Genomic DNA, 15,403 nt, shown 5'->3' on the forward strand with positions numbered 1-15,403 from the left:
GAATCGTTTTACACTCCGCCATATATGTTCAGTTAATATTAATGCTTGTTTACAGTGTCTGACAACTTATGTAACGCAATAAAAGGAAGGCATTAAGATATTCTCAAGAAAATGTTGCGTAATCAGATTTCAAAGCCTTCTTTTAAGACAGTCTTCAAATGTATTCACAGGTTCCCTCTCAAGATCAAGCATATAAGCACTCCAGCTTCTCCTTTTCTCACACATTATTATTCAGTCCTCTCATGTTTCCCACACTCCCTCTTTCTTCCCCTCTGCTTTATACCTGTGTGATCAGCAGCTCTGTGGATGTGTGAGTCTGCAAACTAGGCTCTGCAAAGTCTTCCAACACCTTTACAAATCTGGCATGCATACAGGTAAGGAAACTGTTTGTTTGGTTCATATATGTGGAACTACACACCACATGGACACTCTAAGAGGTCTTTTCCTGGCCCCTTTGTGGTGGTGGATCAATATACACTTTGCTTCTGCATCTACATTGCAGATGCAAAATGAGATGCAATCACCATCGCCATTAGATGGTTATCTTCCGTGGTGAGCTTCCATGGCTGGTTGTCCTTTGTGGTGTTGCAGCTGCTAATCCCAACACTAAAATGCTGTTGTTACTGTTGTTCTTGTCGTAGGTGAACTTCCATCACCCACGGTACCGAGCTCCATAAAGGCTCACACTTAGAGAAAAAAAAAAGCTACTCACACATGATTTACTGACCTGCCATGTTTTCACAAGTGCATCATCAAACACTCGGTCACTGTACACATGACATACACCACCCACATGCGCAGTGCTAATGAAACATACAGAGTCATTCACTTTTCACACACAAACACACACATGACAAATGAATTTCTCTCTCTTGCCAATCTCTGTCCACCTCTCTATCACTCATGATGCTTGAAACCAACATGCATGATCGAGAAAGCTGCTGTCCATCTCCGGACTGCACCAGATTTCAAAGTTGGGTGAGAAAAAGGGCTGAGGTGTTAAAAGTTAGTAGGAGGTCTGATCACCTCTATAAGAGCTGCGCCGTGAAGCATTGAAGCCCCTGAGAATTGCTGCTGCCCACGTTACAGTCTTTAAATAAAACACTGCCCTGATTATACTGCTCTCTTCCCGGCACAGAGCTCAGTTTCAGACACATGCAGCAGAAGGCAGCCTACATGGCCTAGATGCAAAGCCCAGCTGAGTACAGTAAAACGCAGTATGATGCGATACAGCACGGGATGGCAAGTACAACAAAGAACTCAAACAAGAGCGAGAGCACTCAGATTACACTAAAGTGATCGCTGACTTGTCAGTGCTGCCACCTCCTCTACCAGACTCTGCCAGTGCAGTGAGATGATTTCACTTGTTTCCAATGCAAATCAAATGGTAGTTTTAAAAGTTCCTGAATTAATTCTCCAGTGTATTTGTGTTTGGTAAAATAGGCAAAGGTGCATTAAAATTAAGTCACCCAAGTCACTGGCAGATTTGTTTTTCTCTAGACTTCAGAAAAACACAATTTTAAAGGGGCACTCCACCAAATTTACACGTCAGCTTGTGTGTGTCGTCTGTGGCTCTGCTTTGGCAAGCGAGTAAAAATGACCCGATGATGTCATCTTGACATCACAGTTAGCTCGGGCTTGAGACTTCAGTATTTAAAGATATTTTAGCCCCTTTTGACTATACTTTCAAAAATCTGTCTCTTGCACGCCCCCTCTACGGAAATGCAAAAAATTATCGGAGTAGAGCACTCCTTTAAAAAGCGTTAAGATGTGTAGTTTTTTTTTTTAAATGAAGACAAAAGCATCTTTCATGAATATACCTGTTGACTGTTGTGGGCTCTGTGACAGGCCGCAGTCTGCAGGACATTAGGTGAAGGTTGGTCAACCTGAAACATGCACAGTATTTGCCTAACAAATGATAGCAAGCAGAGATGAACACTGGATGCAAACGAGGTTGAGATAATAGAGACTGGGGCTGCTTTCTGTGCGCCACACACTCTGTTAGTGTGTGCATCATGGCTGTTACCTAAGAAGGTAAAAAATGAGTTGGCATTATGATTCAGAGTAAATAAAAGATAAGTTAGGGGAGAATCTAAGCAGTACTTTCGCTCTCAAAACTCTTTTTTGGAAGCCATTAATGACACCTGTGGATGACAAGTTTTGGATTTAACCTTTTAGCCAAATTCAGAAATGTGTGCCTAAGTTAGTTGTCCCTATTGTGCAACCTTATAAAAACATTTTCTAGATTTATCTTCAACTAGCACTTAAAGATGGAGATAAGGAGAATTTTAAATAGCAACGTATGAAGACATATTAGGCTCTATTTTAGCTTTGGAGTTATCAGACTCTAATTTAGATGGTAATGAGCAAGTGCAGTGCTTTCATTATATGATTATGTCCTCAGATGAGGCAAAGCTATTGATGTGAAGTTGTCTTAGAAGCTGGCACAAGGCCACCTTTGCAATCAGGCATGAATTCTCCATATTAGCGCTCACTGAAAACAGGCTTGAAGCTCATTTGATGTGATAGCGATACAGCATGTCTAGTGGGAATAGATAACTTGGAAGATGTTAAGTTGTGTTAAAAGGAAGTTCAAAATAAAGACGTGTAGAAAGGAAGCTCCCCATCTTTACTACCTATTCCTGGACTCCATTATAGCATGTGTAATGGAAAATTTTTCCGTTTATGTGCGGGCTCTCACACAGGTGGCTTAGACACCCGACCCTTAAACGCCGTGACAAACCAGCTGCCTCTGACAGACAGCCAGAAAGCCGCTTGCTACAGTGTGAGTACATTTACTCCATTACACCCTCTCTCTCTCTCTCTCTCCTTCCTGGCTTTGTCACACACACTCTCAGACTCTCTGCAACAAAACGTGACCGTTTGGAAAAGGGAAATCCCAAAGAAATTATTGTCCAGGGTTATTTTTCCTTTCAGTTTTTTAATGATTTGTTTTCCAGAGTCATCCTTGCTGACTTTGAGATTTCCTATAATTTTCCAACTATTACAGTGAAAACAATTTAAGACCTTTTCCTTTAGTCATCTAAATCAAAAAAGATTTCCCCCTTCACAAAAAAACAAATTGTGTTTTTTGGACGAACATGCACATAATTGAACACACAAGCACATACACGCATACAGGCTCTCCTGCTCCAAGATCAAGTAATAATAGAGATGGCCATTAACTATTAACTAGCTCTTTTCATTTATGCTGAGGCTTCTTTGTCTGTCAAGGTCATTTGGCGAGAAAGGATATCAAGCCAGGAGGGCTCTATAAAAATGAGGGAATTAAAATATCATCTTTCACGGCAAGGCAATGACTCCACTGGACCGTCGACATTTGACCAGAATGAGTTCTAGTACAGTGAGCACTTCAAGAACATCACATTGTGCGGCAGGGCTACGAGTTAATGATAGAGTTACAAGTAGACCACTGCAGCACATTGCTGTGCATCAAAGTGTGACCTGAATCCAGGGCGAGTGGATGTGGAACAAGTGAGGCACGAGTTGCGGCACGTTGTTACATTTCGTCAGGTTTGATGAGTTTAAATTCCATGTCAGAGTGGAAAGCAGACGTATGTATGAAGTGGATATGCATATATACTGTATTTTAGGTTACATGTGCATGCACTAGCACACGTGTCTGACCTTTCCATTTAAACCAAGAGCACCTGAGCTAAAATAAATCGACGCAGGCTGCGAGTGACACACTTCTCATTCTGGCATGGGCTCCGACTTATGCACGTGTGGTGTATTTCCACTATAAAACACCCACTTAATAGACCAAGGCAAGGTCATTGATGATGTGAACAGCTTATTAACTTAATTAGATGCTTGGCTTGCACTATAACTACACTGTAGTAATACAAGGGTCCTTGGTGTCACATGGCTTGGATCATACATCCGATTTCCGCTTCTCTCGCCAACATGACGTGTCTCCATATCCATGTGTCCTCTCCTATAAATGAGAAAACATGCAGCTGAGTGTGTTAAAAGTTTGCAGTGCTTTGTGTGTCTTCATGTGTGTGGGTTTAAATCCCAAAATGTTGAAACTGACTGCAATGCTGTAGTAGCAACGACCTTGGAGATCAGAGGCTGGGATTCGATACTGCTTAATGTGCTCTCTGTCCCTTATTGTCTCTGTCTCCCTGCTTTATAAACCCCAGTGTGTGGATTTGTGGGTTAAGGAGTATCCTGCCAATCCCCTGAGCTCAGTTGAACAAGCTTTATCTCAGCAGGAGGCAGATCTCTAACAAAACACCCAACATTTGCTCAAAAGCATCTGTTTTGGATTCATGAAAGTGCACAGTGTTCATTTGTGCAGCTTCTGTACTTGTACGCTATAGAAGTTGGTGTACGTGTGTATGTAACACAGGCCATGCCCCTTCTTCTACATACATTTTTTACCAGTTAAGTATGTATTTAACCTAATAAGACCCTTTAGTCTGTGAATAACTGGAGACACATGTGGAAACTTGGTGTAATAATAGGACCCAAGCAGCTTATTCAATCCACCAACAAAGCTTCAGGATCAATGACTTGAATGTTTTCCCACGACTTACTGTATAAATCCCTGATGTTTGTAGCCGGACTTGTTTGTTCTGAAAGTATCTGTGTCGCAAGAGAGCCGGGGAGAATACAGAAAAGGGATGAAAAGAAGAGAGGAAGATAAAAGCAGAGAGAAAAGAGAGAGGGCGGCATGACAAAAGAGTAAAAGAGCAGAGAGGAGAGAGATGACTGAGAGAGACTGCTGTCCTCCAGGCGTGCAGGTTGGTAGGTTCACCTGGCGTGGGCAGCCGACTGCAGCGAGGAGACACACAACGAAGACTAATGGAGGGTTTATGATTCTCTACCTGTTCTCAGCTGTCTCTCAGCACCTGACAGCCTCCTACAAGAAATGGCATCATAACCATCAGGCCTCTTGTGTCACAGATGAGCAGCGAAGACAGAGGCGGGTAGAGACTACACAGCTGATGACACTGTATCCCGAGGATATTTCTCACTTGATCTTTGCTGCACTTGTTCCAAGCTTTGAGATGTTTTCCACCAGAAAGGAGGAAGCCTAATACACAAACTCAACTCTTACAGACATTTGTTTGAAAAACAAAAGGCGAAGCCAGTGACAGTCCATTTACGGTTTAAGAGTCACCATTGCCGTGTTTATGCTGGATGGAGAAAGGATCAACACAATGTAGGAGTTTGAAGCTGGTGAAATAACATTTGGCTCGGCTGTTAGACTATGATGTGAATAAAAAAAACACACTGCTCTCTCACAAGATTAAAGGAATGTTTCAACATTTTGAGAGATTGAGAGAGTGTCAAATGAGAAGATCAATACCGCTCTCGGCTTTTGCATTAAATATGAAGCTTCAGCCAGGAGACATGTTAGCTTAACTTAGCATAAAGACTGGACACAGCAGAAACAGCTAGCCCGACTCTGTCCGAAGGTTAAAAAATCTGCTTACCAGCACCCCTGCTTCATCCAAACATAAACACAAATGTAAAAACGACAAGTTGTGGTTTTTAGTGGGGGCATTTTGTGCAAGACTATTTCTTGGCCGGGAGCGGTGACTTCTTGTCACTGTGAGGGGCAAGAAACCAGCAGAGACTACAGGGAGTCACTGCATGTAAGCCAACTGTCCTCTAGCTTTAGCTTCATATGTAACACACAGAAAAGAGAGTGATATCAATCTTCTCATCCAAAGGCTGTATTATGCTAAAAAAGAACAAGTTCGTTTGGTGTTACGTCCGACCACATTGGAAACCAGATGTGTTAGCTGTTCCAAACAGCCACATTTGAAGGTGGAATGAAAGGCTGCCTGTCACAGAGAGGAGTGAGATGTGTTAACCTCGGGTCAAACGCGGGGATATTGGTGCCTATTTTGGCATGTAGTCATGGTGTTGCACCCAGGTGTACACATGAAAAGCGTCAGAAATTGTTGTTCAAATCATGAGAAGAGGGCTAGAAAGAGAACCTCAAACCCTGCTTCCTTTTCCAATAGGTCCTCCAAATTAAACAACAAAATATGTCGGGCTTCGAAACCTTCCGACAAGCAATTGTGATAGAATATACTGGCACCTTAACTCTCAGCTATAAGCATTATCTCCAAAAATGTTTAACTACTTCTTTTGACAAACCTTATCTCCATTAGTCAATCATTTTATTATGTTTCACGCTATTTGCTGCTGCTATACCTCTGAGTCTGGAGATGGAGCGTCGTTCTAGAGGTGGTTTATGTATGAGTGAAACCTTAAAGTGACTATGATCAATATTTTTATAATGTATTAAGGGAAAAAAATTATTTTCAGAGGCGTCACCCATAGTGATGAACCTACAGAGAATTATCACCCAACTCTCCAGCTTTCTTTAGCTTTACTGAGCTTTGTAGCAAGTTTCAGCTCATTGTTTAGCTGTCTGGCTGAAACTTTCCTGTTTAGGTCCGCTCTCAGCGTTCTCATAGCTTCAGTTTTGAGCAGGCTGCTGTTTTTAATGAAAAAGCTCTAAAAACCCACTGTACACTACCTGCTCAGCACCAAACAGCAAACGGACACAGTTAGCTGTAGACTAGCTGGTTAACATAGTGGAGCATTTAGCAGCTAAAGAGCCAGATATTTCCTTCAGGGGTTGGTTGAGATCGAAAAGCTAAAAGTGAATATTGCACTCAGAATCATGAATAAGCAACTGTTTGCTAATAAGTTTGTCATATCAGCTTCACAAGTGAAGGTAATGTTGTGTTCACAATTTATTTCCTCCCCAATCTCCTCCTTATTTAATGTTTTTAGTATTGTTGATTTAATTACAATTTAATATTCATGTATGTGTTTAATAAGGGGGATTACTTCTCTCAGCAGAGTCTTAAATACAGCTTTGATTGTTTGAGAGCTCCCTCAAACATCACAGCCTTTTCCACCAAATCTAACTGTATAATCACTTGCTATAATTGGTTAATTCCTTGACGTAAGTGTCTTTGGTGGAGCTGTAGTGACTGTCAGCTGGCTCACAATGATGAATGGATAAAAATGAAGCAACTAAACTTTGTTTTGGTGCTGTTGTTTCCAAAATAGCTAAGATTCATACAAGTATGTCATGAGAAGTTGAAGCTGAGGTTTGGTGATGTAAGCAGGCATCCAAAATCTCAACTGTTACTCACTGGCCCTGACCCAGAGTCAGTCAGTCAGTCTGTTATCTGATGTCCTAAAGCTAATTTGGCTATTAGTGACCACCGGTTGCTCGTCCGGGTCAGGCACAAACATACAGGCTTGATTGACACAGGCTCGGGGCACGGCAGGGCAGTCCATCTCCTCTCATCTCCATCACATTAGAACCACTATCTCCTTTTAGTCATACACAGCCCTCGTCCTAATGATCCAGATTAGTTAACAGGCTTGGCACAACGGCTGTCATGTTGGAAGCCCCAGCTATCCATTATAGCCTAGTCCACCTTTTCCTGGTGCCACAGGTGGCTGTTCCAGTAACAGCCTGCCTCTAACCCAAATAGGAGACAGGCGAGAAATGAGATCAAAAACAGCAAGCTTCTCTCTCCCAGTGCAATCAGACAATAGCATGTGAGGAGCTGCTAAATATGGGTGTAGGGCTTTGGTGCGTCTTATTCTCAACGGGTTATTTAAACTACCCAATTATCCCTGATCCTCAGGAGAGGTGACCCACACTGGCCTCCTGTCCCAGGAGGGTGAGAGGAAGTAGGTCTCATTATGAAAAGGTGGAGGTGGGGTTTCCTCCAGTGTGGCAGCAGTTTCATCTGTGGGCTCAGAAGGGGTCAAAGGTGCACAAGGAACGGACAAGAAAAGGTTGGGTAATGACCAGAGAGGAGACATGGCACAAACTAGTGAACCCAGACACTGATGCAATAACAGAGCAAAAGAGTGCGAGACGGTTTAGTAAACTTTGTACCAACAGACACACAGTATAAATGGGGTAATTCACTTCAGCAAAATCCTTTTGAAGTAATTTGGACGAGATTGGACGAAAGCTTGGTTGAATCTCGACAAATAATCTATTCATTAAAAAGATTACAGAGTAACTACAGTGATGTAGAATTGTACCCCAGAGTTTGTCAGTACACCGTGACATCACTGTTGGGTGTGGTTACAGGTGCAACAGAGCACACCTCTGACCAGACACAGAGGTGAGACAGACTGGAAACTTTCATCTGTTTAGTTAAGAAAGTTAGTTTAGGTTTTCACTTTAAAGATAAAATGAAATAAAATATACTCAGTATTTGTATATTTTGCCTAATAGACAGAGAAACTGTAATCTATATTTTTGAAAGGATGCTGACATTATAAAGCTTATCGGAATGAATTCAGACACTTTATCTCAGATATAAGTAATAATTAAATTTTCAACTTCAAATATTATACTGTACATCAAATCTACAAAATTATCAATATTTTTTTCACATTATTACACATTTTATTTGAGCAAAAATTGACTATATAAATATATATGTAAAGAGACTTTGGGTGCAATGGTGTGTAGAATTTATATTATGTTTTTATACTACCTGAACTGCTGAAATGTTTTTATTATTGTTGAACAAAAATGTTAAAGTGACAGTGGGCGCAAACATAAGCAGCATCCCACTGTGGATGCTTAAAAAAGGATTGTTAGATTAAAAATATAAAGACAAAGAGTGGAGCTTTTAGGATAAGCTTTGCACTGGTGGCAGCATCAGACATAGTGACCACGCATGAAGAAGCATTTGTCGGTGTGCCTCAGAAATGACGCAAACAACACACTTAGCATATGTCTGGTGACAGCAAAGATCCCTTGAAGGGGGGAAGGAAGGAAACTCCACAGCAGGAGAGAACGACGATGAAGATGATTCAAATGAGGGGGTGGAGGGTGGAGGGTGGCGGTGGGGGGGGGGGGGGGGGGGGGGGGGGGGCAGCGTACAAATTTAGGGATGCGGGTAGGAGGGTGGTGTGTTGCTAAAGGCCACATTTTGGAAAACATTAAATATCTGATTCATTTGATACTCATGGTGGTTTGTGATTCATAAGTGTAAACAGCTGACGGAGACGATCATGAGAGGCGAAGGAGGTCTGAGGCATAATGTTGCTGTCGTGCTCGGTGCACATGGGCTCAGTGGATCTTTTTGTTGTTGTTTTTTTTTTTTTTTTTACTTCATTTCAGTGGTGGAGGTTATTACTGCAGTCTGTGTACGCCACCACATCTACTGTCTTTAAGGTTGGTGCTTCCATCATTCTTTAATGCTTGACACATGGACTGACTTTGCAGTGGTCCTCTCTGCAGTGATATCCTGCAGACAGTCTAATAAGTAAGTTCAGAAAATGATATGACTTTACCGTAATGAAAGACAAGGAAAAGACCATTTTCACAATGTTCCTACAATCAAAAATTTCCAGTCTGAACACACTGTCACCCACCTTTTACCAGGGCATCCCCGCATCGTGAGGACATTATAGTTTAAGCGTTTTCTCTTTACCTTCTTTTCACCTTGAGTAAATGAGAGCACTTGGAACCTAGTTGAACAATGAAAAGACGCAGGAGACAGAGCGGAGAGAAGAGGAGCAGGAGGAGGAGGGAGGCAGGAGAGCTGACTCACTCCGGTGTGGGGGCTCCGGTGGTGCAGAGGGGCACTGAATCATCTGGAGCCTTATTGAATATTTCCTCCATTTGATGTCATTATCGCCCCAGTGATCATCACTCCCATCATCAGCGCTGGCCCTGAGACTCCATATTACGGGCAGGGGTAGAGGTAGAGGAGGCAGACCAGGAAGCTGAGGGTCTTTTGAGGTAAAAAGCCAGTCTGCAAGAAGGGAGTGAATAAACAGGAAAAGACAAAAAGCAGAGAAGAGGACAGAGTTTAAGATGACAGAGAGGAGTGTTCTAGTTGAATATGTGGGGATGTGTATGATAAAGTGTAAGAGGTGTACCTGTTTTCTTTGAGGTAAAAAGGCAAAGAAGCAGCGTGAAAGAGAACTATTGATGGTGCAGGATCGCTGGGCAAGCCTGTCCATGCTCGCCCCGAGTACAGTACCTGCTAGGAGTGAGTGTGTGGGTTCTAATCAATGCCGACTGTGTGATCAATACTGTATTTGTTGCTGCACAGAAATTCTCTGTTGAGCCTACACATAAAAAAAGATGACAGCAGAACTGAGGTCATATTTAAGTCATTTCTATTTTTATTAGAAATGGATCACATTTCAACCCAAGCAGTACTTTTTTTTTTTAACCTTCAATGTGCCATGCATACAAAATCAGAATCAAAGTGTCCATCTGTTAGTGCCCAATAAAGTTTATACTTGTAAGGGGTTGATATCAAAGTCTTTCTTCTGTGCAATTATTCACAGATATGTACATTCAAATTAGTCAGCCTTGTATCACGCATCCGCACAAAACGAAACAAAAATTTAAAAGTAAAAAGTTACAAAACAACTTCAAATTAAACAATATATTTCTCTTTTAAAATAGAATTAATAACTATTCCAATAACATGAGTTAAATTATGATTGCTTCATTATTAACCATAGGCACATCGTAGATATGTGAGGCGTGGTACAAGCCAAAATGGAGGCCGTGTAAATCTTCCTGTCTCACTGCAGCTGATGTTTGTGTAAACAAAATCACCAAGCTATCCTACGGCCCTTGTAGGACCACTTCAAAAATAAAAAGTAAAAAAAAAAAAAACAACAACAAAAAAAAAGAGAACTATGTCTTAAAGTTTCCTCTGCTCCAGTTTCTCACAGGGTAGCTATGCGATATGTGATAAACTGAGAAGGAACTCTTCCAGGAGCTCTTTCAGAGATGTTTCATGGCTCACAATGATTGGTTTCTTTGGTATAAACCACCACATGACTTCCTACAACAACAAAGAATCTCTTCATCTGAAATGAACACAGTAATGATTGGAACAAAACTGCCACCTGCTCGCTTTCTTTGAAACTGGTTTTTAGATTTGTCAAAATACAAAACTTGATGCCTTCTTTTAACATGAAAGTGCATGTGACTGATCTCTGTGGATTTGGCTACAGGTGGATCACGCCTTGTATAAAACGTGGGGTGAGTATGATGTGATTGAAAGTCACATTGAACATTTAAGGAAGTGTCACACCGAATATCTGTGGATTACAAAATATGAGGTAATTAACTATTCAGTATTAAAAGAATCAGACTTTCTCAGCTTAACAAATATGACGTGATACTGGTGAATGAGTGGGATAATGTGTCTACTTTGCAGTCACGGTTACATCACTGGATCATCTTCAATTCTTAGCATTGACAGTCAATTCAGGAGAGACTGTCCATCTGTGTGTTTGTGGTAAACAGCAGTGTTTACTCTGTTATACATAGCATTCATTACCATACACAATGTACGGGGACATAAATGTGATACACTGTGATTTCTGATGCTGCTTTTCTTTCACTGCCATGAAAAATAAATCAGGACCCTCATTAACTTTAACTTAATTATACATATGGATAAAAAAATAATAATAGTCAATAAATAAATCAGTGGATAAAACTGAAGGCCTTTAAGAGATTCAGGGTTTCTTTTTTGCTGTTGTTCATTTTCATGAACATCATTTGACATCATAATGGTCTTTCATTCATTTACTAGAAATGGAGTGAAAACACAACGAATTGGTAAGAGTGACATGGAGGAATGCATTGCAATAGTATGTTATCACAGTTTTCCCTCAGCTGTAATGGTAATCCTCATCCTATGCAAAGTCTATGGCTATTATGAATATCATCTTTATCCCGTTCAGCCTGATCACAGTTGCGAATCAGATACGAGTTTTGGATATCTACGATGATATACTGATCCTACTTTTCAACAAGAACCCTAAAAAATACCATCATCTATTTCCATTTTCTGAAAAGGATATAAGGAAGGAAGACGGGGAGAAGGTGAGTAAGAAGAAATGAAGGGTAGATAAAAGGAAAAGAAAAGGAGAGGAATGAGCTTGTAGGTCAGTACTTTCTCCCTGTGGTGACTAATGAGACTCCACTGTCCTGGACAGTATTTTTAGGATGCTCTACATGTCCACTGAGACATATAAGTTGCCAAGGTGACCTGTTTTCACCATGATCAACTACGTAACCCAGAGTGGCTGTTGTTTAGGACAAAAAAAAAGGCAGGAAAAAAAGGAATATACTTCCCCTTGAAAGTCGTGAATTTGGCACACTTCATGTCCTTTAGCACGGCATCTTCAAGTAAAAAGTTATCCTCAAATTTAAAAAAAAAAAAAAGAAAAAAATAGAAAAAACAAAATAGACCCCGCAATTGTTCCTGTTCCAGTGAATGCACATGCTGATATATTGGATTCACCTAAGGCAAAAAGGATTGTGAGTAAGTGTGAAAAGTGCTCTTTGAGTCCCCCTCCACAGCTCAGGTCCGGAGTACTGCAGAGAGTTACTGGTATGGAGGGTGGGGGGGGGGTGTCCTGTTTGAAGGAAAGCACTGGATGGTTAGGGAGGTTTTTCTCCCTCACCTCTTCCTTCCTTCTTCAAAGTGATCCAGCTGAGTCAGGATGTGTCCCCTACAGGCTGCTCCCCTCCTTTCTCTCTGTGGATCTCTCACGGGGACATGTTGAGTAGCTTAGTAGATTTATTGGGGTAATTGATAGCCAGGCTGATGGCAGCGATGTTCTTCAGAGCCTTCACAATAAAAAAGAAAGTGCATCAGTATGTGAATGAAATACAGAAGGAGAGGCGCAGGGAGAACAAAATCGAGCAGAGTGCATATGTAAGTTATACAATGAGATATCAGAATCCTGTGTTGCGTGTTGAGTGACGATAAAGAGACAAATTGAGGCTGTGAATTTAGGGGATGACTAGATTAGATGACTAAACTGATGATACAAGGAGTTTACGTCAATGTATTTAATAACTGAAGTGTTTAACAGATTGTACTCCCCTTCAATGTTTTTGTTCTCTCCACTGACATTTGTTCACCACTATGACAACTACTGACCAGAACATCATGAACTTGGATTTGGCTTTCCATAGAACTATTTCATATGGTTTTGGGTTCTCCTGTTTTGTGGCATTTGACCAGTATGCCACTATCTCAAATTCTCCTTTTGATCAACAATTTGGTCCAAGACCAAGTCTAACAAACTAATTTAAATTTCAATTCAGTTAACCGTGGAGTCCCCAGAGAATAAATCCTCATGTCTTTGCTGATCTCCTGACAAGAGTTAAAACAATTATCAGAAAAATAATCAACTATTTGGTGATGGAATAATCGTTTTGTCACCTATCCTATATAAAAAAATAGTGAAAAAATGCCAAAAAGTTTCCAGTTGCAGTTCCTCCAAAGTGAGGAATTGATGCTTTCCTTTGTTTTATATCAATTTAAATAATTTCTGATTATTAGTTGCACAAAACATGTTTCAGATGACTCTGGGAAACTGCAATGGACATTTTTTAATGCACTAAACAATTAATCGAAAAAAATAAATCAACACTGATAACAATAATGAATAGTTAACTTGTAGCCCTACCCCTGACTTTTCCTTTAGCATCACTGTCAGACCAGAGGTACCACTTATACACCACTAAAAATCTATTTGACATGAAATTACCATGACATTTCCTAAACAAATTCAATTTCCCTAGAGGATGAACTCTTTTCATCTTTGATACTCTATGAACTAACATTTCATAGAAGTTGTCTTTTGTCTCACTATAGGTGTCTCCCTTGTCTCCCTTGTGTGCCCTCAACAGAAGTCTTTTATTGCATTACACCAGCCAATTGGCTGCCCTTGATGATGCGTATGTCATAGGAGGCTACCTGCCCTCCCCCTATATAAAGGGCTGACATACTGTCATTCACCATTCAAAAACCTCTTCTCACTTCACAGAAGCTAGTACCCACAACAGAATAGCCACTCTGGAGCTTAGCTAAACTGTTCACAGATACGAGCACCTACCCCAGTCGCCAAACACTTTGCTCTCGGTTGTTGTTCAGTTCGTATGGCGGCTTGAGCTCCACCGTGACCAAGCAGCAGCTCGAGCACAGCAGCCAGCTAGAAGCAATTCTAGCTGTCTGCGTCCAGCTAGCGGTTGGAGTAGCAATACCCCTCACCAGCCAAGCCAAGAGTAGCAATACTCCCCACTTGCTAGGTAGCCATATCTAACACAGTTGGCCGTGCAGAGTAGCAGTACTTCAAAGGGGTAGTGCTAACACCAGCTACATGGAGCACCATTACGATTTCCCCATACAAGCAACAGAAAAGAAGCAATATTTTTCACCAAACTCACTAGCTGAGCAGTAGCAATACTATGCTTTATATCATGTTCCACTCCTGGCTTCACAGCTAGTGTGCGTAACTGTCCACTGCCACCCATAGCTGTCTATACAACTCAGCTAACAAGAAGCTTATTAGTTAGCACACATGTAGTTAGGTAACCATTGCTACATCACAGATACTGTTGATCCCTACCACAGACGACAAGCCGCAGGCGTGAGCCTGTCCATGTGGTAATGAAATACCGCAATGGGACGCACCCAATGTGCACATCCTGTCTGGGACTGCAACATGCTAGGGCAGCTCTAGCCTCACTCCTTGAGAGTATATCCACTGTGCCCAGTTCTCCCTCAAGCTGCTTCATCGAAGGCTTGCACGTCAGGCTATTCTGTTGGGGGGGATCCCCCCTTGGCAGTAACAGAAACGCTGTAGGAACAGCCAGAACTCACTGTTTGCCTGGAGAAATGCACCGCTGAAGGAGTGAGCTGGGGCGACCAGCTGGATGCTCTTCACCCCCTCCCACAAGAGCTGAAGGAGGACTGCCATGTGGCAGACATATACACCGCAAAGCAAGCAGTTCCCGTATACATACCGGAACAGACATCAAGTCACATGGGGGCTCAGAGTTGCTTATCTCCAATGACGAAGATGACGACTCCTCCCTAACACCATCAAGTCGGACTGCAAAGCCTTACCCATGGCAGTGGAATGGAACAGGGAAGCTTCGTCCTCCGCTATACTGTATATATATATATATATATATATATATATATATATATATATATATATATATATATATATATATATACACAGGACATATGTAAATGCTCCGCTGCGAAGCTCAATATCCTATGGCCCACTGTGCAAATGGAGACAACTACATCTCGCTGTCATGGGAAAAAGCTGCCCAATGTAAAAAGATCGGGAAACAGCTCCCTCCCATCTTGCATGAACTCCTGGATGAGCTGGCTGCTACATGGCGAGTCAAGCCATAAGCCCCTTTCAGAAATGCAATGCAACCCTGAAGTTATACAGACATTACCTGGAGGAGCTGTATGTGTGAACGCAAATGTCCGAATCAGTCAGACTGGACACTAAACAGACTTTACCCTGCTGCGTCTGACACGGACAATCTCCTGTGGTGTGCTACATGTATGAA

General features: G+C 41.6%; 1 protein-coding gene across 1 annotated transcript in view; it reads right to left on the reverse strand.

Moving 5' to 3' along the window:
• Window positions 1-10,147: 10,147 nt before the first annotated feature.
• The window catches only part of zzef1 (zinc finger, ZZ-type with EF hand domain 1), a 34,499-nt gene continuing 29,243 nt past the window's right edge, over window positions 10,148-15,403 (reverse strand). The window contains exon 54 of the mRNA XM_042431584.1: window positions 10,148-12,649. Coding sequence (XP_042287518.1) covers window positions 12,569-12,649 — 81 coding nt within the window. The 3' untranslated portion in view covers window positions 10,148-12,568. The remainder of the gene's footprint in view (window positions 12,650-15,403) is intronic.

Source organism: Thunnus maccoyii, chromosome 13, assembly GCF_910596095.1.
Source record: "Thunnus maccoyii chromosome 13, fThuMac1.1, whole genome shotgun sequence".
In the NCBI taxonomy this organism is placed as follows: Eukaryota; Metazoa; Chordata; class Actinopteri; order Scombriformes; family Scombridae; genus Thunnus; species Thunnus maccoyii.